The sequence below is a fragment of the Leucoraja erinacea genome, chromosome 7 (assembly GCF_028641065.1).
Source record: "Leucoraja erinacea ecotype New England chromosome 7, Leri_hhj_1, whole genome shotgun sequence".
Taxonomy (NCBI): domain Eukaryota; kingdom Metazoa; phylum Chordata; class Chondrichthyes; order Rajiformes; family Rajidae; genus Leucoraja; species Leucoraja erinaceus.
In genome coordinates this window covers 74,943,906-74,967,806 of record NC_073383.1, presented here as the reverse complement: position 1 = coordinate 74,967,806, position 23,901 = coordinate 74,943,906, and the positions used below count along the sequence as shown (strand labels likewise).

At 45.4% G+C, this 23,901-nt stretch overlaps 1 protein-coding gene across 1 annotated transcript; it reads left to right on the top strand.

Annotated features, from left to right (window-relative positions):
- Positions 1-391: 391 nt before the first annotated feature.
- LOC129699156 (contactin-associated protein-like 4) lies at positions 392-23,056 on the top strand. Its single transcript, XM_055638823.1, has 3 exons — positions 392-659; positions 3,711-3,821; positions 22,827-23,056. The coding sequence occupies exons 1-3, from the start codon at positions 392-394 to the stop codon at positions 23,039-23,041; spliced, it is 594 nt and encodes a 197-aa protein (XP_055494798.1). The 3' UTR covers positions 23,042-23,056.
- The last annotated feature ends 845 nt before the right edge of the window (positions 23,057-23,901 follow it).

The following is a 23,901-nucleotide window of genomic DNA, read 5'->3' as shown; positions in this document are numbered from 1 at the left end:
CAAGATGGCCAGCTCCATCCTTCATAAGCCAGTTCCTTCCGACGGAAAGTCGAAAGTGATAGGAGCAGATTTTGGCCCATCAAGTCTACTCTGCCATGGTTGAACTAACTCTCCCTCTCCTAGCCCCATTCTCCTGCCTTCTCCCCATAACCCCTTACCACCGCACTAATCAAGAATCTATCTATCTCTGCCTTAAAAATATCCGTTGACTTGGCTTCCACAGCCTTCCGTGGCAAAGAAGTCCACAGATTCACCACCTTCTGACGGAATAAATTCCTCCTCATCTCCTCCCTGAAGGAAGGTTTAAGACCTCTTGTCCCAGACTCTCCCACGAGTGGAAACATCCTCTCCACATCCATCATTTACAATATCAGCAACGGCCTTTGTAATTATGTGCAACGTTTGGCAGAGTAAAAAGCCTCAGTTTATAATAAAATGCTCTCAAGCAAAATTAAATTTGCAACCACACCGGGGGAGAAGCGAGCTTTACAGAGCTTCTCAAAGAAGGAAAAGCAGAAAGAGTATTGACAGGATTAGGGAAGGGATTCCTGAGCTTAGGAACGAGGAATCCAAAACTACTGCCACCAATGGTGAGCTGATTAAAACTGTGCATGGGCAAAGAACAAAGGAGAAGAACAAAATAAAGGAGGCTGAGAAATGTAACGTCCAGGTTCAGGAGCAGCTTCTTCTCCTGAGCCACCAGGCTATTAAACACGAAAACCTCAAAAAAGCTCTGAGCTACCGACTTAGAGGCATTGAATTTGTCTTTTTGCATCATTATTGTTTGTTTGTGTGATTTATGTGTATGTACAGTATGTATTTTTGTATGAGTATAGGTGTGTGTATATTGTATATATAATATATATATATATATATATATGATATATATGTTTTAGTTTAGGGATACAGCGCAGATACAGGCCCTTCGGCCCACTGAGTCTGTACTGACCAGCGATCCCCGCACATTAACACTATCCTAAACACTAGAGACAATTTACATTTATACCAAGCCAATTAACCTAGATACCTTCTTCTTCTTCTTTCGTGTTGCATGCACAGCCTAAAGTTGTTGGACAACTTGTCTATTTGATCTTCCGTTTGCGCACGTCGAGTTGATTGCATTAGTCGAAACAGGGCGGACCACGTGAAGGTTGCAATCTTCCACCCCACCTACATACCCGTACGTCTATGGAGTCTGGGAGAAAACTCACTCGGTCACGGGGAGAACGTGCAAACTCTATACAGACAGTCCCCGTAATCGGGGTCGAACCTGGGTCTCTGGTGCTGCAAGCGCTGTAAGGCAATAACTCTACCACTGTGCCACCGTGGCTGCCCTATATATACACACACGTGTATAGGAGCAAAGAGGTCCTTCTGCAATTGTACAGGGCCCTGGTGAGACCACACCTGGACTATCGTGTGCAGTTTTGGTCTCCAAATTGGAGAAAGGGCATTCTTGCTATTGAGGGAGTGCAGCGTCTGTTCACAAAGTTAATTCCCGAGATGGCGAGACTGTCATATGTTGAAAGAATGGAGCGGCTGGGCTTGGATACACTGGAATTTAGAAGGATGTTGGGGGATCTTATTGAAACATATATGCTTATTAAGGGATTGGACACGCAAGACGCAGGAAACATGTTCCCGACGTTGGGGGAGTCCAGAACCAGGGGCCACAGTTTAAGAATAAGGGGTTGGCCATTTAGAGCGGAGATGACAAAAACCTTTTTCACCCAGAGAGTTGTGAATCTGTGGAATTCTCTGCCTCACGGCAGTGGAGGCCAATTCTCTAGATGCTTTCAAGAGGGAGTTAGAGCTAAAGATAGCGGAGTCAGGGGATATGGGGAGAAGACAGGAATGGGCTACTGATTGTGGATAATCACAGTGAATGGCTCGGAGGGCCGAATGGCCTACTCCTGCACCTATTGTATTTTGCCTATTGTATATGTGTGTGTATGTATACATATATGTTTGTGTATGTGCATATTTCTATGTATTTATATTTTATTCACACACACACGTATATATACATTTTATATATAGACATACATATCTACAAAAATACACTGAGCTTTATGTTTATTATATTGAAGATATTGAGTTTATCATATTGTTTATAGATTCTGTTGTGCTCCTGCAAGTACGAATTTCTTTGTTCTGTTTGAGACACGTGACAATAAAACACTCTTGAAGTGATCTCTGAGTGAAATCACAAGGACAAGGAAGGCAAGGTTGTGCAAAGTAATGGGCTGTCACGCTTTTCGAGCTAATTCAAGTTCTCCCGAGTTTCCCCTGATTCAAACTCGGCGAATTACGGTATTGGCAGCTCGTAGGTACTCGGGGCTCTCGTGGACATTTTTCAACATGTTGAAAAAACTTCACGAGTCTTCCAGAGCTTCACCGCTTTTCCGAGAACCTTCCATTAGCGTTACAAACCGCTAAGAGACATCCCGAGCTCCGACGTACCCGCTACATACATTCTACGTACATACCACGAGTTTGATTTTTTTTTAAACTCGGGAGAGCTCTTGCATTAGCTCGTACATTGGGACAGCCCCATTAGGGTGAGAACTTCCAAAGGGTCAGAAAGCATTGTACCTTAATGCGTAGAGCAGCATGAGTTAAGGGCCTGTCCCACCAGCATGCAACTGTATGTGTCTAGTGCGACCAAACGTGGTGGCTTGAGGCGTATGGCCTCGCGGGGCTGGTCCCGCTTCCAACTGCGGAGCCGTCTAGAGTTGTGCGAGGCTGGTCCCGACATCAGTTGGGCAGGAGGTGGGCCGACTGAATTTGGACGTCGCACGGCAGCGGGCGGTTACGTCATCACGCAACGGCACGCCGGGCGGTGACGTCACCGCGCAACGCCACGCGCTAGGCGTACGCCGTCAAGACACTGTGTACGGCGTCGAGACGCTGCATACGCCCATTGAGGCTGTGCGTACGGCCTCAATGCGGCTGCGGGCCGACAGGCCGATGCCGCGCGGGGATTTTTGGACTGTCAGTTTTTCGGAGCCCCGCGCGATGTCGGGACCAGCCTCGCACAACTCCATACGGCTCCGGAGGTCGAAATGGGACCGGCCCCGTGAGGCCGTACAGCTCAAGCGACCACGTTAGGTCGCGCTCGCCGCATGCAGTCGCATGCTGGTGGGACAGGCCCTTTAGGATGTGGTTTGGCATAAACTCAGAAGTAAGGATGGTGGATTAAATGAGGCAGGTCTGTAGAGTACAGGCGTGATTAAGTGTGGAAATAACATGGGCACGAACTTGAGAAGCATGGATCTAGTTTTGGATGTGGAGAGGATGTTTCCAGTGGTGGGAGAGTCTGGGACCAGAGGGCACAGCCTCAGAATAAAACTATCAAAATGGAGATGAGGAGGAATTTCTTTAGCCAGAGAGTGGTGAATCTGTGGAATTCTTTGCCGCAGATGGCTGTGAGGAGGCCATTTGCCTTTGGTATTTTTAAGGGAGAGATCGAAAGGTTCTCCATTAGGAAGATGCTGTTACAGATATGGAAGTTGACGGAGTGGGTGCGTGGTCAGAGGCTCCAATTATGGTCTAACATTTTAGTTGGAAGAGTAAAGGAAGTGCTTGTGCACCTCGTGCGAGTTCATGGCAGTGATGATTTTCCAGGCTCAGTCTAACCCTGAGGAGCTGCTTGGTTGTTCATCAGTAAAAGGTGAAAGTCATGTTTTCTCTTCTTCTCGGTCTGACAGATAACTGTGACAATCACCTGGTGTCGGATTTGCATCGCTGGGCCTTCAACTCGTCCTCGGAGTTCTCGAGCAGCCACAGCCCGGGCTACGCCAAGCTGAACAGAAGAGATGGTAAGGGACATAAGTCATCTCCATTGTTAACATTCCTGAACATCGCTCTGTTATATACACAAAGATATATACTTTGGCCCCCTTCGGTCATGGCTGACCATGGTTGTCTCCAGGGTGCTACTCCCTATATGGAGGACGCCTGTGCGTGACTTTGTTTAACGTGGGGAGACTGGCGCACAGACAGCCATCCCACGGTCCTTGACAGTTCTTGGTCAGGATCCAGTGCCATGGAGTCCAAGACGACCGGAGACCCTTTTCTGCTGCAGCCTTCATCCGCCTTCCCAGCTGTTGTGATGCTCCACTAAGTTCAGCCATCGTCCTCCACCTGTTCCACCGTTGAGGTCTTGGTTGGATTGCTCTTTGTCAGAGACCTCCCCCTCGACCTTGCCGCCATGGGTGGCACTACCAGGAGCATACAGTAGCTCCAGATGGCATCACTCTCAGGATCTCAGCACATAAACAATAATAATGCAAAAAACAATGCCCCCAAGTCTATGTAGTTTCAAGTTCAAGTTCACATTGTTTGTCACATGCGCCCGTTAAGGTACAGTGATATTTGAGTTACCCCATTCTTGGGAGCACGGGGATAGAGGGAGAGGAGGGGGTAGGGGGGGGAGGGGAAGGGGAAAGTGGAGGAGGTGAGGAGAGAGGGTGGGGGAGGAGGGGGGATAGAGGGATAGTGCTTATATACAGATATATGCGTGTGTTTGTGTGTGTACACACACATATACTGTATACACACACACACACACACAAATATACTATATATATACACACACACACACATATATATACACACACACACACACACACACACACACACACACACACACACATATATACACACACACACACACACATATATACACACACACACACATACACACATATACACACACACACACATACTGTATATACACACACACACACACCACACACACACACACACATATACTGTATATACACACACACACACACACACACACACACACACACACACACACACACACACACACACACACACACACACACACACACACACACACACACACATCCATCATATTTAATTCTTCACCCTTCCCAAACTAAACCTGCCTTCGGGCATGATGGTTTGCAACCATGCTTTGTTGTCTTGCAAATTAAGCATTAAAAATCCTTCAGACTTTAGGGATACAGCAGGGTGTCAGTCCCCTCGACCCACCGAGCCCGTGCCGACCAACGATCCCCGCACACTAACGCTCTCCTACACACAATTTACAAATTTGCCAATGAACCTACAAACCTGGAGTGTGTGGGGGGGGGGGAGGCAGATAACCTGGAGGAAACCCACGCAGCTCACAGAGAGAACATACTAATTCCATACAGACACGCACCCATAGTCAGCATCAAACCTGGGTCTGTGGCGCTGTAATATGATCGTTTGCAACGTTTGGAGTTTGAGTTTAGTCTATTGTCACGTGTTCTGAGGTACAATGAAAAGGTTTTGTTGCGTGTTAGCCAGTCAGCGGAGAGACAATGCACAATTACAATCGAGCGGTCCGCAATGTACAGATACACAATAAAGGGAATAACTCCCCAGCGGTATGAACATTGACTTCTCCAATTTCAGATAGTCCTTGCTTTCTCCCTCCTTCCCCTCCCCTTCCCGGCTCTCCCACAGCCTACTGTCTCTGCTTCTTTCTTTCTTTTTACCACCCCCCCTCCCTCTCCCGACATCAGTCCGAAGAAGGGTGTCCACCTAAAACATCGCCTATTCCTTCTCTCCATAGATGCTGCCTCACCCGCTGAGTTTCTCCAGCATTATTGTCTACCTTCCAGCATCACCAGTTCTTTTGTAAACAAGGGAATAACATTGCTATGTTGCGTAACATGTTGAATAATATGGAGTTTTGTAATCTTGCTACACGATGATTTCGGAAATGGTAGGCCATTTAGGACTGTGACAAGGAGAAACGTTTTCACCCAGAGAGTTGTGAATCTATGGAATTCTCTGCCACAATGGGCGTTGGAGGCCAATTCACTGGGTGGTTTCAAGAGAGAGTCAGATGCCCCTGTCCCACTTAGGAAACCTGAATGGAAACCTCTGGAGACTTTGCGCCCCACCCAAGGTTTCCGTGCGGTTCCCGGTGGTTGCAGGTGGTTGCCGGAGGTTGCAGGCAGTGGTTTCCTAAGTGGGACAGGGGCATAAAACCTGAACGGAAACCTCGGGAGACTTTGCGCCCCACCCAAGGTTTCCGTGCAGTTCCCGGAGGTTTTTGTCAGTCTCCCTACCTGCTTTCACTACCTGCAACTCTGGATCCTTTCAAGAGAGAGCTAGATAGGGCTCTTAAAGATAGCGGAGTCAGGGGATATGGGGAGAAGGCAGGAACGTGGTACTGATTGGGGATGATCAGCCATGATCACATTAAATGGCGGTGCTGGCTCGAAGTGCTGAATGGCCTACTCCTGCACCTATTGTCTATTGTCTATTGTATTCTCTAGCGTTGTGAGGCAGCAACTCTACCGCTGCGCCACCGTGTCGCCCTTGAAGTAAACAAAATAAAGCAAAAACTAAACTCAACCAATAACACAAATGATGACTAATGGAAGTAATATTCCTGAGGGCCAGGTTTCTGTTCAAAATTAGCGTTGGTGCAGGGCACAAAAGGAGAAAGGACAATTCTGCAAACCTCTAATGGAAATCTTATTGCCTCCCAGACAGATATGCTGAAGGCATTTTCGATTCACTAACTAAAATTGCATAACTATATCATATCCCTGAAAGCCATTCTTTTTTTTCTTTCATCTCCATTTTTGAATGCTTCTCTTTGTTTCCATTTGATCGAGATGAAAAGGGTTTAGAAAAGATGTGCCTTTAAGGTTAGCTCATTTGCTAAAATGAAGCTCTTTTAAGAATCCGCTCCTTTTTTAAACCAGTGGCTTGAGGGAGTCGTCGTCCTGACCTTGAGAAACTAGGCTTTTATGATATTTTATGCTTCATGCCAGCATAATCTGTGCTTTATGGGGTAAAACAGAATAGTTGCAAATCAATATTATTGATTCAGGGGTTTACAGGGAGAACTACTTAAGGTGGAGAATTGTGTTAGAGTTATTGGTCATAAATGCATGGAAACAGGCCATTCAGCCTATTTTTGTCCATGCTGACTGAGTTGCTTAACTAAGCCCAACCTATTGGCGGTGCAGCGGTAGAGTTACTGTCTTACTGCACCAGAGATGTTGGTTCGATCCCGACTATGGGTGTTGTCTGTACGGAGTTTGTACGTTCTCCCCGTGACCCGCGTGCGTTTTTTCTCCAGGACCTCCGGCTTTCCTACCACGTTCCAAAGACGTACAAGTTTGTTGGCTAATTGGTTTGGTTTAATTGTAAATTATTCCCAGTGTGTATAGGATAGTGTTAGTGTGCGGGGATTCCTGGTCAGCGCAGACTCGGTGGGCTGAACAGCCTGTTTCCTGTCATATCTCTAACCCAAACTAAAGTAAAACTAAACATTCCCCCTCTTTTGACCTATGTCCCTCTCAACCTTTTCTTATCCCTGTGCCTGTCCAAATGTTGTTATTGAACCTGCCTCAACAATTCCATCTGGTAGTTTGTTCCATATACCCACCACCTTCTGTGTCAATTGGTATTTTTTGTGCAGATGTCATTGTAGAACAAAATGCCACTTGCTATTTCCAAGTCATGGAGTCATAGACATACAGTGTGGAAACAGGGTCTTCGACACAACGTGCCCACACCGTCCAACATGTCCCTGCTACACTGGTCCCACCGGCCTTTAGTCCATATCACCTCCATACCTGTCCTATCCATGTACTTGTCTATTTCTTAAATGTTGGGATAGTCCCTGCCTCAACTACCTCCTCTGGCAGCTCGTTCCATACACCCACCACCCTTTGTATGAAAAAGTCACCCCTACAATTCCTATTAAATCTTTTCCCCTTAACCGTAAACCTATGTCCTCTGGTCCTCGATTCATCTACTCTGGGCAAGAGACTCTATGCGGCTACCCGATATATTCCTCTCAAGATTTTGTAGAGTTCAGGAGTAGTTTTATTTTGCTGGGTTAAAATGTTAACATACAGAAGTCAACGGATCACAGAAAGGAGAGAGATAGATGCTGCTTTACAATAAATATATAAAATGCTTGAGTAACTCAGCGGGTCTGACATCATCTCGGGAGAACATGGATCAGTGATGATTTGGGTTTGAACCCTTCTTCAGACTGATAGTGGTGATGGAAACTAAAACAGGCCTCACTCCCCACCAACATCCTCAGGACTTTCTACAGGGGTACGGTGGAGTCTGTACTCACGTACTGCATAAATACGCGGTACTGCACCTGCAACTGCTCGGACAGGAAGGCTCTGCAGAGGGTAGTGAGGGGAGCAGAGAGGATCATTGGCGTCTCCCTACCCTCGGCACAAGAACTGTTCCAGAGCCGCTGTCTGAAAAAAGCTCAGAGAATTGCTAAGGACAAACTGCACCCCCTCCACATACACCTGGATCTCCTGCCATCAGGCAAGAGATATCGAAGCATCAAAGCCCGGACTACAAGACTGCTAAACAGCTTCCTACCACAGGCTGTGAGGCTGCTAAACAGTCACTCTGTACTCACAGTCACTTGATTCTGCGGCTGGCACGGACACTTTAATAACTGGCACTGGCCACTCAAATCAGCTGCCCCGGACATTTTTATGATTGGTTTATTGTATTTTAACATTGTGTTTTACCTGCTTTTAATTATTTATACTGTTTCATCAGGGACTGGATTGTTTTTAGTGTTATTATGTGTGAAATGTTTTAAATTTCATGTGCGATGCTCCGCTATTCACTGGGAAACGTCTTTTCATTTTGCACTGTACAACTGTTGCTTGCAAGATGACAATAAAGGTTGATTGATTGATTGATTGATTGATTGATGCTGAAGAAGGGTCGCGATTCAAAGCGTCACCTCGGCACACGTGACCCTAAACTAAACTAAACGGAACTAAACTAAAAACTAAACCTATCTAAAAGCCACTAAAACACCACTATTATATCTGCCTCCACCACCACCCCTAGCAGGTAGCCAACATTTTTCAAAATGTTGAAAATCCAGCGGCGACCAGAAAAAGATACGACTCTTTGGGTGACAGGCGTCAAACCGCGAAATGTCACCTGTATGGTCGTGAGTAGTCGCCCAAAGAGTCGCACCTTTTTCTGGGTCGCCGCTGGATTTTCAACGTGTTGAGAATTTTCGGCGACCTGCTGCGACTATGACCGGTGCCGGCAAAATCGCCAAAAAATTGCGCGAGTGGGACAAGCCCTTAAACCTATGATGGCCGTTTGGAGAAACTCATAGGGTGCGGCAGCATCTATGAAGCAAAGGAAATAGGCAACGTTTCGGGCCAAAACCCTTCTTCAGTCTCAATAGTGCTGCTGCACCCGCTTAGTTTCTCCAGCTTTTTTGTGTACCTAATTTTATTCCTATTCCTTATGATCTTATGATCCTTTGTTTAATGTTTTATGTGTCATTCCTAATCACTGTCACTGTCACTATCTCTGTATCTCACTTGTGGGTGGAGCACCAAGGCAAATTCCTTCTATGTGAATACTTGGCCAATAAACTGATTCATGCATTCTTTCATTCATTCATGCTTTCATTCATCCATACATTCATTCATTCATTCATGCATCATGCATTCATGCATTCATGCATTCATTCATTCATTCATTCAAATATAACGCCCATCTGCTTTAAATGTTGCCCTTCTTACCTTAAAGCTATGCTCTCTAGTCTTTGACACTTCCATCCTGGGAAAAATGCTCTGACTATCTACCTTATCTATCTATGCCTCTTAGAATTTTATATGCATTACAGATCTCCCGTCAACGTCTGCCGCTCCATGGAAAACAAGTTTGTCCAACCTCTTCATTTAGCCAATAACCACTAATACAGGCAGCATTCTGGTAGACCTCAGCTGCACCTTCTCCAAGGCCTCCTCATCCTTCCTATGTGTAGCTGAGGATAGACACAATAAGCTGGAGTCGGGCAGCATCTCTTGAGAAAATGAATAGGCGACATTTCAGGTGGAGACCCTTCTTCAGACTGAGAGTCAGGAGAAAAAGGGAAACGAGAGATATATAAAATGGGATATAGAGAGATGTTGAACAAATAGAGGGTGCAGAGAAGGTTCACCAGATTGATTCCTGGGATGTCAGGACTTTCATATGAAGAAAGACTGGATAGACTCGGTTTGTACTCGCTAGAATTTAGGAGATTGAGGGGGGATCTTATAGAAACTTACAAAATTCTTAAGGGGTTGGACAGGCTAGATGCAGGAAGATTGTTCCCGATGTTGGGGAAGTCCAGGACAAGGGGTCACAGCTTAAGGATAGAGGGGAAATCCTTTAGGACCGAGATGAGAAAAACATTTTTCACACACAGAGTGGTGAATCTGTGGAACTCTCTGCCACAGAGGGTAGTTGAGGCCAGTTCATTGGCTATATTTAAGAGGGAGTTAGATGTGGCCCTTGTGGCTAAGGGGATCAGGGGGTATGGAGAGAAGGCAGGTATGGGATACTGAGTTGGATGATCAGCCATGATCATATTGAATGGCGGTGCAGGCTCAAAGGGCCGAATGGCCTACTCCTGCACCTATTTTCTATGTTTCTAAATGAATGAATGATATGCAAAAACGTAACGATGATCAGGGGACCGGTCCATTGTGGGCTGTGGGCTATCCCTCCTGTCACGTGGCGGGCAGAACAACACGCATTAGCGGTAGGCCGAAGGCTTATTGTTGTGCTGGGATTCCATGACAGATTGATGAAAGCCTTTTAAAGAGTACAGCTCCGAAGAAATAGAATTGCTTTCCTGTTGTGTTGGTGGGGATTGTTCTTTTTGTAGCACTGAAGTGTAAAACCACTGGAAACATTGCTTCTTTAATAGCATTTCTCATCAAGCTTGACAACAATTACAATGACGCATTTAGCGCCTTTACCTTGGACTGGCCCTTGAAAGAAGATGATGTGGCTGGATTGTATGTTCATTGAAGGCGGCTGGTGGTCCTTTCGAGAGCATTAAATATAAAAATAACTTAATTTACTAGTTTTGAAACACAGGTCTTCTTGTTAAATCCCGCAGAGAAATTCATTTATGAGTTAGAAGATGATGAGAGATCTCAGCTGTTTAACTTTCATACTCACTTCACAGTTTTGTGGTCACTTAAAATAATGAAACCTGGGGAAATTCATTCTTAAATGGAACATCGTTGCTCGTTTTTGGTGTTGCTGTTTCTCATGATATTTTCTGTGGCTCCAGCAATGGCATTCATGGAAGGAAGGCCTTTGTCTGGGAGCAAGGAGTGCAGGTTAGAAACATAGAAACATAGAAAATAGGTGCAGGAGTAGGCCATTTGGCCCTTTGAGCCTGTACCACCATTCAATATGATCATGGCTGATCATCCAAATCAATATCGCATACCTGCCTTCCCTCCATACCCCCTGATCCCTTTAGCCACAAGGTTAGAAGGAATGAGATAGAAACATAGAAACACCGAAAAAAAGGTGCAGGAGTAGGCCATTTGGCCCTTCGTGCCAGCCATTCAATATGATTATGGCTGATCATCTAAAATCTGTACCTTGTTTCTGCTTTTCCCCCCATATCCTTTGATTCCTTTAGCCCTTAGAGCTAAATTTAACTCTATCTTGAAAACATCCAGTAAATTGACCTCCATTGCCTTCTGTGGCAGAGAATTCCACAGATTCACAAATCTCTGGGTGAAAATGTTTTTCGTCATCTCAGTCCCCTTATTCTTAAACTGTGTCCCCTGGTTCTGGACTCCCCCAACATCGCGAACAATTTTCCTGCATCTAGCCTGTCCAATCCTTTAAGAATTTTATATGTTTCTATGAAATCGCCTCTCACCCTTCTAAATCCCAGTGAATACAAGCCCAGTCGACCCATTATTTCAACCAGATGAATGCGGAGGGCAAGCTGTTCCCTACGGAGAAGCCAAATCAGAGTGCAAAGGCCAGAATTCACACAGCACTTCCATAGCTCCTTTATCCAAAACAGTCATCTCTCCATGTTGACCAGAGATGCTGCCTGACATGCCAAGCCAATCCAGCATTTTATGTAGGCATGCAGGTGCAGCAGGCAGTGAAGAAAGCGAATGGTATGTTAGCATTCATAGCAAAAGGATTTGAGTATAAGAGCAGGGAGGTTCTATTGCAGTTGTACAGGGTCTTGGTGAGACCACACCTGGAGTAATGCGTACAGTTTTGGTCTCCTAATCTGAGGAAAGACATTCTTGCCATAGAGGGAGAACAGAGAAGGTTCACCAGACTGATTCCTGGGATGTTAGGACTTTCATATGAAGAAAGACTGGATAGACTCGGCTTGTACTCGCTAGAATTTAGGTGATTGAGGGGGAATTTATAGAAACTTACAAAATTCTTAGGGGGTTGGACAGGCTAGATGCAGGAAGATTGTTCCCGATGTTGGGGAAGTCCAGGACAAGTGGTCACAGCTTAAGGATAGAGGGGAAATCCTTTAGGACCGAGATGAGAAAAACATTTTTCACACAGAGAGTGGTGAATCTCTGGAACTCTCTGCCACAGAAGGTAGTTGAGGCCAGTTCATTGGCTATATTTAAGAGGGAGTTAGATGTGGCCCTTGTGGCTAAAGGGATCGGGGGTATGGAGAGAAGGCAGGTATGTGATACTGAGTTGGATGATCAGCCATGATCATATTGAATGGCGGTGCAGGCTCGAAGGGCCGAATGGCCTACCCCTGCACCTATTTTCTATGTTTCTAAATGAATGAATGATATGCAAAAAAGTAACGATGATCAGGGGACCGGCCCATTGTGGGCTGTGGGCTATCCCTCCTGTCACGTAGCGGGCAGAACAACACGCATTAGCGGTAGGCCGAAGGCTTATTGTTGTGCTGGGATTCCATGACTAAGACAGATTGATGAAAGCCTTTTAAAGAGTACAGCTCCGAAGAAATAGAATTGCTTTCCTGTTGTGTTGGTGGGGATTGTTCTTTTTGTAGCACTGAAGTGTAAAACTACTGAAAACATTGCTTCTTTAATAGCATTTCTCATCAAGCTTGACAACAATTACAATGACGCATTTAGCGCCTTTACCTTGGACTGGCCCTTGAAAGAAGATGATGTGGCTGGATTGTATGTTCATTGAAGGCGGCTGGTGGTCCTTTCGAGAGCATTAAACATACAAAAAACTTAATTTGCTAGTTTTGAAACACAGGTCTTCTTGTTAAATCCCGCAGAGAAATTCATTTATGAGTTAGAAGATGATGAGAGATCTCAGCTGTTTAACTTTCATACTCACTTCACAATTTTGTGGTCACTTAAATAATGAAACCTGGGGAAATTCATTCTTAAATGGAACATCGTTGCTCGTTTTTGGTGTTGCTGTTTCTCATGATATTTTCTGTGGCTCCAGCAATGGCATTCATGGAAGGAAGGCCCTGTGTCTGGGAGCAAGGAGTGCAGGTTAGAAACATAGAAACATAGAAAATAGGTGCAGGAGTAGGCCATTTGGCCCTTCGAGCCTGTACCGCCATTCAATATGATCATGGCTGATCATCCAAATAAAATCCCATACCTGCCTTCCCTCCATACCCCCTGATCCCTTTAGCCACAAGGTTAGAAGGAATGATATAAAAACATAGTAACACAGAAAAATAGGTGCAGGAGTAGGCCATTTGGCCCTTCGAGCCAGCCATTCAACATGATCATGGCTTATCATCTAAAATCTGTACCTTGTTTCTGCTTTTCCCCCCATATCCTTTGATTCCTTTAGCCCTTAGAGCTAAATTTAACTCTATCTTGAAAACATCCAGTAAATTGACCTCCAGTGCCTTCTGTGGCAGAGAATTCCACAGATTCACAAATCTCTGGGTGAAAATGTTTTTTGTCATCTCAGTCCCCTTATTCTTAAACTGTGTCCCCTGGTTCTGGACTCCCCCAACATCGCGAACAATTTTCCTGCATCTAGCCTGTCCAATCCTTTAAGAATTTTATATATTTCTTTGAAATCGCCTCTCACCCTTCTAAATCCCAGTGAATACAAGCCCAGTCGACCCATTATTTCAACCAGATGAATGCGGAGGGCAAGCTGTTCCCTACAGAGAAGCCAAATCACAGTGCAAAGGCCAGAATTCACACAGCACTTCCATAGCTCCTTTACCCAAAACAGTCATCTCTCCATGTTCACCAGAGATGCTGCCTGACATGCCAAGCCAATCCAGCATTTTATGTAGGCATGCAGGTGCAGCAGGCAGTGAAGAAAGCGATTGGTATGTTAACATTCATAGCAAAAGGATTTGAGTATAAGAGCAGGGAGGTTCTATTGCAGTTGTACAGGGTCTTGCTGAGACCACACCTGGAGTAATGCGTACAGTTTTGGTCTCCTAATCTGAGGAAAGACATTCTTGCCATAGAGGGAGAACAGAGAAGGTTCACCAGACTGATTCCTGGGACGTCAGGACTTTCATATGAAGAAAGACTGGATAGACTTGGTTTATACTCGCTAGAATTTAGGAGATTGAGGGGGGATCTTATAGAAACTTACAAAATTCTTAAGGGGTTGGACAGGCTAGATGCAGGAAGATTGTTCCCGATGTTGGGGAAGTCCGGGACAAGGGTCACAGCTTAAGGATAGAGGGGAAATCCTTTACGACCGAGATGAGAAACATATTTTTCACACACAGAGAGTGGTGAATCTCTGGAACTCTCTGCCACAGAAGGTAGTTGAGGCCAGTTCATTGGCTATATTTAAGAGGGAGTTAGATGTGGCCCTTGTGGCTAAAGGGATCAGGGGGTATGGAGAGAAGGCAGGTATGGGATACTGAGTTGGATGATCAGCCATGATCAAATTGAATGGTGGTGCAGGCTCGAAGGGCCGAATGGCCTACTCCTGCACCTATTTTCTATGTTTTTAAATGAATGAATGATATGCAAAAACGTAACGATGATCAGGGGACCGGTCCATTGTGGGCTGTGCGCTATCCCTCCTGTCACGTGGCGGGCAGAACAACACGCATTAGCGGTAGGCCGAAGGCTTATTGTTGTGCTGGGATTCCATGACTAAGACAGATTGATGAAAGCCTTTTAAAGAGTACAGCTCCGAAGAAATAGAATTGCTTTCCTGTTGTGTTGATGGGGATTGTTCTTTTTGTAGCACTGAAGTGTAAAACCACTGGAAACATTGCTTCTTTAATAGCATTTCTCATCAAGCTTGACAACAATTACAATGACGCATTTAGCGCCTTTACCTTGGACTGGCCCTTGAAAGAAGATGATGTGGCTGGATTGTATGTTCATTGAAGGCGGCTGGTGGTCCTTTCGAGAGCATTAAATATAAAAATAATTTAATTTGCTAGTTTTGAAACACAGGTCTTCTTGTTAAATCCCGCAGAGAAATTCATTTATGAGTTAGAAGATGATGAGAGATCTCAGCTGTTTAACTTTCATACTCACTTCACAGTTTTGTGGTCACTTAAAATAATGAAACCTGGGGAAATTCATTCTTAAATGGAACATCGTTGCTCGTTTTTGGTGTTGCGTTTCTCATGATATTTTCTGTGGCTCCAGCAATGGCATTCATGGAAGGAAGGCCCTGTCTGGGAGCAAGGAGTGCAGGTTAGAAACATAGAAACATAGAAAATAGGTGCAGGAGTAGGCCATTCGGCCCTTCGAGCCTGTACCGCCATTCAATATGATCATGGCTGATCATCCAAATCAATATCCCATACCTGCCTTCCCTCCATACCCCCTGATCCCTTTAGCCACAAGGTTAGAAGGAATGAGATAGAAACATAGAAACACAGAAAAAAAGGTGCAGGAGTAGGCCATTTGGCCCTTTGAGCCAGCCATTCAATATGATCATGGCTGATCATCTAAAATCTGTACCTTGTTTCTGCTTTTTCCCCCCATATCCTTTGATTCCTTTAGCCCTTAGAGCTAAATTTAACTCTTCTTGAAAACATCCAGTGAATTGACCTCCATTGCCTTCTGTGGCAGAGAATTCCACAGATTCACAAATCTCTTGGTGAAAATGTTTTTCGTCATCTCAGTCCCCTTATTCTTAAATTGTGTCCCCTGGTTCTGGACTCCCCCAACATCACGAACAATTTTCCTGCATCTAGCCTGTCCAATCCTTTAAGAATTTTATATGTTTCTATGAAATCGCCTCTCACCCTTCTAAGGATTTAAGGACAAGGGGGAAGTCTTTTAGGACCGAGATGAGAAAATCATTTTTTACACAGAGAGTGGTGAATCTGTGGAATTCTCTGCCACAGAAAGTAGTTGAGGCTAGTTCATTGGCCATATTTAAGAGGGAGTAGATGTGGCCCTTGTGGTTAAAGGGACCAGGGGGTATGGAGAGAAGGCAGGTACAGGATACTGAGTTAAATGATCTGCCATGATCATACAATGGCGGTGCAGGCTCGAAGGGCCAAATGACCTACTCCTGCACCTATTGTCTATGTTGCTATGTCCTTTATTTTTGATTGCATAACAGCTCCATCCAACACCGCAAGTAATTGCAGAGGATTGTGGACGCAACCCAGACCATCACAAAAACCAACATGCCTTCCATTGACTCCATCTACACCTCAGAGGTACAGAAGTGTGAAACAAACCAGATTCAGTGACAGTTTCTTCCCAGCTGTTGTCAGGCCACTGAACCAACCTACCAACAGGTAGCGAGTGGTCCTGAGCTACTTCATTTAAGATCCTCAGACCACCTTTAATTTGACTTTATTGGACTTTATCTTGCACTAAACGTCATTCCCTTCATCCTGTATCTGTAAACTCTGGGCTGCTCAATTCACCTGCACCTCCTCCAACCTCATCTATTGCATCCGCTGCTCTTGATGTCAGTTGCTCTACATTGGTGAGACCAAGCGTAGGCTTGGCGATCGTTTCGCAAAATAACCAACCTGATCTCCGAGCGGCTCAGCACTTCAACTTCCCCTCCCATTCCGAATCCGACCTTTCTGTCCTGGGCTTCCTCCATGGCCAGAGTGAGGACCACCGTAATTTGCAGGAGCAGTTTGCACCCCAGCGGTATGAACATTGACTTCTTTAATTTCAGGTAGTCCTTACCTTCTCCTCCCCTTCCCAGCTCTCCCTCAGCCCACTGGCTCCTCCTCTTCCTTTCTTCTTCCCCACCACCCTCACATCAGTCTGAAGAAGGGTTTCGACCTGAAACGTTGCCTATTTCCTTCGCTCCATAGATGCTGCCTCACCCGCTGAGTTTCTCCTGCATTTTTGTCTACCTTCAATCAATTGTAATCATGTCTAGTCTTTCCGCTGACTGGTTAGCATGCAACAAAAAGCTTTACACTGTACCTCAGTACACCTGACAATAAACGCAATGAACTAAACTAAACTAAACTAAAATAAACTAAATTAAACTATCTAACTATATTGTAATGAGGCCCAGATGAGATGATGCGTTGAACTGTATGTGGGAATAGGAATTTGATGATTGCACGTCAAAGCTAAATGTGTAATTTTAATTGCAACTACATTTCACTTACAAATTGGTTCTGTGTATTGAAATAGGAATCAAGAGAGATTTTGTCTTGCAATGCACCACATGCTACTGTGCATACATGAAAGTGAAAGTGCATATCTATCTGAGTCGTGTGGCTTCTACCATAGAGACATAGTTAAAGAGTCATAAGTGATAGAAGCCGAATTAGGCCATTCGGCCCATCAAGTTTACTCTGCCATTCAATCATGGCTGATCTGTCTTTCCCTCCGAACCCCATTCTCCTGCCCTCCCCATAACCTCTGACACCCGTACTAATCAAGAATCTATCTATCTTGGCTTTAAAAATATCCTCTGCCTTGGCCACCTTAGCTTTGGCTGTGGCAAAGAATTCCATAGATTCACCACCCTCTGATTAAATACATTTCTCCTCATCTCCTTCCTAAAAGAATGTCCTGTAATTCTAAGTATGACCTCTAGTCCTGTACTCTCCCACTAGTGGAAACATCATCTCCACATCCACTATATCCAAGCCTTTCACTATTCCATACATTTCGATGAGGTTCACCTCCTGAGTCACACAGCATGGCAACAGGCCTTTCTGCCCAACTGAACTATGCTGACTAAGATACCCCATCAAAGTTAGTCCCATTTGCCTGCAATAGGCATATATCCCTCCAAACCTTTCCCCATGTAATTGTACAAATATATTTTAATAGTTGTTATTGTACCTGCCTCGACTACTTCCTTTTGGCTTTAGACTTTGGAGATACAGCGCGGAAATAGACCCATCGGCCCACCGAGTGTATGCCGACTAGCAGTAGCACTATCCTACACACACTAGGGACAATATACAAACATTCACCCGCCAATTAACCTACAAACCTGTACGTCCTTGGAGTGTGGGAGAAAACCAGAGCACCCAGAGAAAACCCACGCGGTCACAGGGAGAACATACCAACTCTGTACCGACAGCACCCGTGGTTGGAATTGAACCCGGATCTCTGGCGTTGTAAGGCAGCAACTCTACTGCCACTGTGCTGCCCCAAGCTCCTCTGGAAGCTCGTTCTATATACCCACCTATATATATGAACTTCAAGAGTTCAGAGTCTTTCCTTTGAACATACCTATGTGAAATAATACTCCCTCGGGTAACTATCAAATCTTTCCCCTCTCACCTTAAACCTGTGCCCTCTAGTTCTTAATCCCCCTTCCCTGGATAAAATACTGAGTGCATTCATCCCATATATTCCATTCATGATTTCATATATATCTACAAAGGAACCCCTCAGCCTCCTAAGCTCCAAGGAAACGTGCAGCTACAGCACTGAAAGCAAGCAAGCAGGTACAGCAGGCAGTGGAGAAAGCGAATGGCATGTTGGCTTTCATAACAAGAGTTGAGTATAGGAGCAAAGAGGTCCTTGTGCAGTTGTACAGAGCCCTAGTGAGACCACACCTGGAATATTGCGTGCAGTTTTGGTCTTCAAATTTGAGGAAGTACATTCTTGCTATTGAGGGAGTGCTGCGTAGGTTCACGAGAATTCTCGGGATGGCGGGACTGTCGTATGTTGAAAGAATGGAGCGACTGGGCTTGTATACTCTGGAATTTAGAAGGATGAGAGGGAATCTTATTGAAACATATTAGATTATTAAGGGATTGGACACGCTAGAGGCAGGAAACATGTTCCCGATGTTAAGGGAGTCCAGAACCAGGGGACACAGTTCAAGAATAAGGGATTGGCCATTTAGAACGGAGATGACAAAAAACTTTTTCACCCAGAGAGTTGTGAATCTGTGGAATTCTCTGCCTCAGAAGGCAATGGGGGGCAATTCTCTGGATGCTTTCAAGAGAGAGTTAGAGAGAGCTCTTAAAGATAGCAGAGTCAAGCGATATGAGGAGAAGGCAGTAACAGGGTACTGATTGTGGATGATCAGCCATGATCACAGTGAATGGTGGTGCTGGCTCAAAGGGCCTACTCCTGCACCTATTGTTTATTGTCTATTGAGTAAAGAGCTAGCCTGCCCAACATCTTCCTGTAGCTAAGGCCCTTGATGTGTGGCAACGTAAAGGGCCTGCCCCACGAGCGTGCGATTCCATGCGGCAAGCGCAACCTAACGTGGTCGCTTGAGCCGTACGGCCTCGCTGGGACGGTCCTACTTCGATCGCCGGAGCCGTATGGAGTTGTGCGAAGCTGGTCCCGACATCGCGCGGGGCTCCGAAAAACTGACCGTTTTCAAAAATTACGCGAGGCAACGGCCTGCCGGCCCGCAGCCGCATTGAGGCCGTACGTCACGCGCGAACTTCCCGCGGACTTCGCTCGAACTTCATGTCACGCACTCGACCTCCGCGCGGCCCCCGCTTCTGGTTTGGTCGCGCTTGCCGCATGGAGTCGCATGCTCGTGGGACAGGCCCTTTAGGATGTCAGGGGTTATGCGAATGATAATGGAGTTGAGTGTGAAACTAGATCAGCCATGATTAAATTGTGACGTAGACAGAATGGGTAGAATAGCCTGATTCTGCTCCTTGAACTTATGAACATGAACATCCTTGTATATCTCATAGGGCTAGCTCATTAGAGACCCTTGGACTATCTTTGATCGGACTTTACTGGCTTTACCTTGCACTAAACGTTACTCATGTTATTCCCTTTATCATGTTCCTGTACAGTGTGAATGGCTCGATTGTGTAATCATGCATCGTCCTGCCGCTGAATGGTTAGCATGCAGCAAAAGCTTTTCACTATACCTCGGTGCACGTGACAATAAACTAAAGAAATACTAAATTTTTTATCTACTCCTTCCAGCTTAATGCTCTCTTTGTTATAGCAGACTGACCAAAAACTGAACACAATAATCCTTTGAATAACAGGCTGTGGTAGATTTGGAAAACAAATCCATTGATACTTTGGAACAGGCGAACAAGTTATGACCATTTACCTCCTCAAGTCTTTTCCACCATTCATTGAAAGAATGGCTCATCTGTACAACAGATGGCAAAGTAATGGGCCTGAATTTAGCAGGGAAATATCAGCGGTAGAAGTTGTATTCTGTTTTTTCCTCATCCTCCAACACTTCAGGAAAGGAAGCCAAACCTGATGGTAATTCACCACCACTGCTTGGAACCACTGTTAAATGCCCATTACAGTAATTGCCCACTGCTTATTGCCAGTTGCAATAAGTACAGAAGTTTGAAAACGCACACTGTCCAGATTCAGGGACAGTTTCTTCCCAGCTGTTAAGAGGCAACAGAACCATCCTCTCGCTAGCTAGAGAGCAGTCCAGACCTCCATCTACTTCAGTGGAGACCTTCCAACTATCTTCATAAGTTCAAAAGGTTTCAGAGGTCTTTTATTGTCACATGTACCAATTGAGGCACAGTGATATGAGAATTGCCATACCGACCGCCATGCGAAAAAAAAGCAACAATACACACAACTACATAAAAGTTAACATAAACATCCGCCACAGCGGATTCCCCACATTCCCCACTGTGATGGAAGGTACAAAGTCCAATCTTCCTCTTTATTCTCCCGCGGTCGGGGCGATCGAAGGTTCCGCGTCGGGGCGATCGAAACTGCCGCGTCGGGGCGATCGAAACTGCCGCGTCGGGGCGATCGAAACTCCTGCGTCAGTGTGGTCGAAGCTCCCGTGGCTTGTATCTCTCGAAGTCGGTCTCTGAGCAGAGACCGCGAGCTCCGTGATGTTAAGTCCGCAAGCACCCATGGTTGAAACTCCCTGGTCTATCTGGGCTCCTCGTTGTTGAAGACCCCCACATAAAACAAGCTAAAGAACACTAAAAACATACATTTAACACATACTATTAAAACTCTTCGAAGGAAGAGACTGTTGGCAAAGCAGCCATTGGTGGCGTTCATGTTATAGAGGCAGAATCAAGTCTACTCTGCTATTCGATCCTTGCTGATCTATCGTCCTCTCTCAATGGCATTACCCTGCCTTCTTCTCATAACGTCCAAACTCCGCACAGATTGCTCCGTACCACTGCTTTTACTCAGCGGCGGTGGAAAGCATCCTGTCCGGAAATATTACAATCTGTGCTCTGCCCAGGACAAGAAGGCTCTGCAGAGAGTAGTGCGTTCGGCTGAACGCACTATGGGAACGTCACTCGCCCCCCTGCAGGAACTATACAACAGGAGGTGCAACTCCAGAGCCAATAAAATCATGAGAGGTCCCTTCCACCCCTGCAACGGACTGTTCCAGATGCTATGGTCAGGCAAACGCCTCCGTTGCCGTGCTGTGAGAACGGGGAGGTTGAGAAGGAGTTTCTTCCCAGAGGTCATTAGGAATGTAAACTCCTATCTCACCAGAGACTAACTTTACTGTTCCACACCACTGCTTTTTAAATTGCTGGGGTTTTTTTGTTTTTTTTCCCTTTTTCCTTCCACCCACAATATTTAATATGTAAAAGAATATGTGATTCTGTTCCATTCTGTTTGTAGTTTGTTTGTTTGTTTGTCTTTTTGCACAAAGTCCGCGAGCATTGCCACTTTTCATTTCACTGCACATCTCCTATGTGTATGTGACGAATAAACTTGACTTGACGAGATTGCACGCAGAGTCAGGATCGAACCAGGTTTCTAGCGCTGTAAAGCAGCAACACTACTGCTGCACCTCTGTGCCACCCCATGTCTTTTAAATGTCTTTTAAGATCAGAAGTGGCAGTTAGATAAGTACAAGGATATGAAGGAGATGGAGGGATATGGATCATGTGTAGGCAGATGAGATCTGTTTACCTTAGCACCATGTTCAATATGGACATTTTCTGGTGAGGAGCCTGTTTCTGTGTCGTGCTGCTCTACGATGCAATAAAACCACTAGCCATATCTCATAATCAGGTATTAAATCAGGATTTGACATGGGATTAGTTTCCTTTAGTCTAGTTTATTATCATCACATGTACCGAGGTACATTGAAAAGTTTTTTGTTGTGTGTTATCTGGTCAAAGAAAAGACTATACATGACTGCAATCAAGCCATCCACAGTGTACGGATAAGGGTAAAAGGTACAACATCTAGTGCCAGATAAAGTCCAATTAAAGATAGTTTAAAGATCTCCAGTGAGTAGGTGGGAGGTCAGGACTGCTCTCGAGCTGGTGAGAGGATGGGTGACGTTTCGGGTCGCGACCCTTCTTCAGCTCATTCCTTCTCTCCGGAGATGCTCCCTGTCCCGCCGAGTTACTCCAGCATTTTGTGTCTATCTTCGATTTAAACCAGCATCTGCAGTTCCTTCCGGCAAACTGGTGAGAGGGCGGTTCTGTAGCCTGGTAACAGCTGGGAAGAAGCTGTCCCTGAATGTGCGAGTGGTGCGTTTTCAAACTTCTGCACCTCTTGCCTGATGGGAGAGGGGAGAAGAGGGAGTGAGACATGTCCCTTGATTATGCCGCGGCAACGTGAAGAGTAGTCGAGGAGATTATTTTCACATGTGCTTCCATTTTGTGTTTTAACTCACAATTGTTTTATTTCTTTGACTCTTCGAAGGTGCTGGTGGATGGTCGCCTTTGGAGTCTAACAAGCACCAGTGGCTGCAGATAGATCTGGGGGAGAGAACGGAGATGACTGCTATTGCCACCCAAGGCCGCTATGGAAGCTCAGACTGGGTGACGCGCTACCTGCTGATGTTCAGTGATACGGGCAGGAACTGGAAGCAGTATCGTCAAGAAGATAGCATTTGGGTAGGAAGCTTGATTAAATAACGTAACTTGTTTAATAAATACCGATCGATTGAAAAGCGATATTGAAAATATCGATCATTGAAAAGCAAATCGAATATCAACGTTAACACTTTTTAATTACAGTGTAGCGGCACCTAATGGTGGGGCTGGGAAGTCAGGACCCTCGTCGTTGGTCGGCACGGTCACGTGACCGCGGTTGTTCGTTCGCGGGCTTTTAGCCGTTTATCAGCGCTCCTCCCATCGACAGGAGCAGTGTTTTGTCAGCTCAACGCGGTTTTCACGAGTTTTAATTTAGTTTTTCTGGTAAATAAAAACTATTTCACTCAACCTGCCTGGTCGCGCTTCAACAGGCATCTGACATTTTATGCAAGTGGTTTGCATTGTTGAAAAGCTGCACGTAATTCAAAAACTCACAATTACACATTAAACAAGTCAATGGGTGTATTTAAGGCAGTGATGGATAGATTCTTGATTAGTGCGGGTGTCAGGGGTTATGGGAAGAAGGCAGGGGAATGGGGTTGGGAGGGAGAGATAGATCAGCCATGATTGAATGGCGGAGTGCACTTGATGGGCTGAATGGCCTAATTCTGCTCCTATCACTCATGATCTTATGAAACATATATACGCTCTTCTCCTTGTCGAGTCCACACACAAGATTAGAAGTTGTTCAGCCAGAGCTGAACACACGTCTCGGCGTCTGCATACAATGGTGTCTGTCTTATGCTTCTTGTGAATGGAGGTGGAAAGATTAGTGAACGATGTAGGGCTGGGATGTGAACATTCTTTACTTGACCCCATATATACGGTTATTCTGCCAGGTGTAAATTTGAGCACGATATTTAAAAAAATACGAGCGCTTCAATCAAGATTTTTGTATTAAA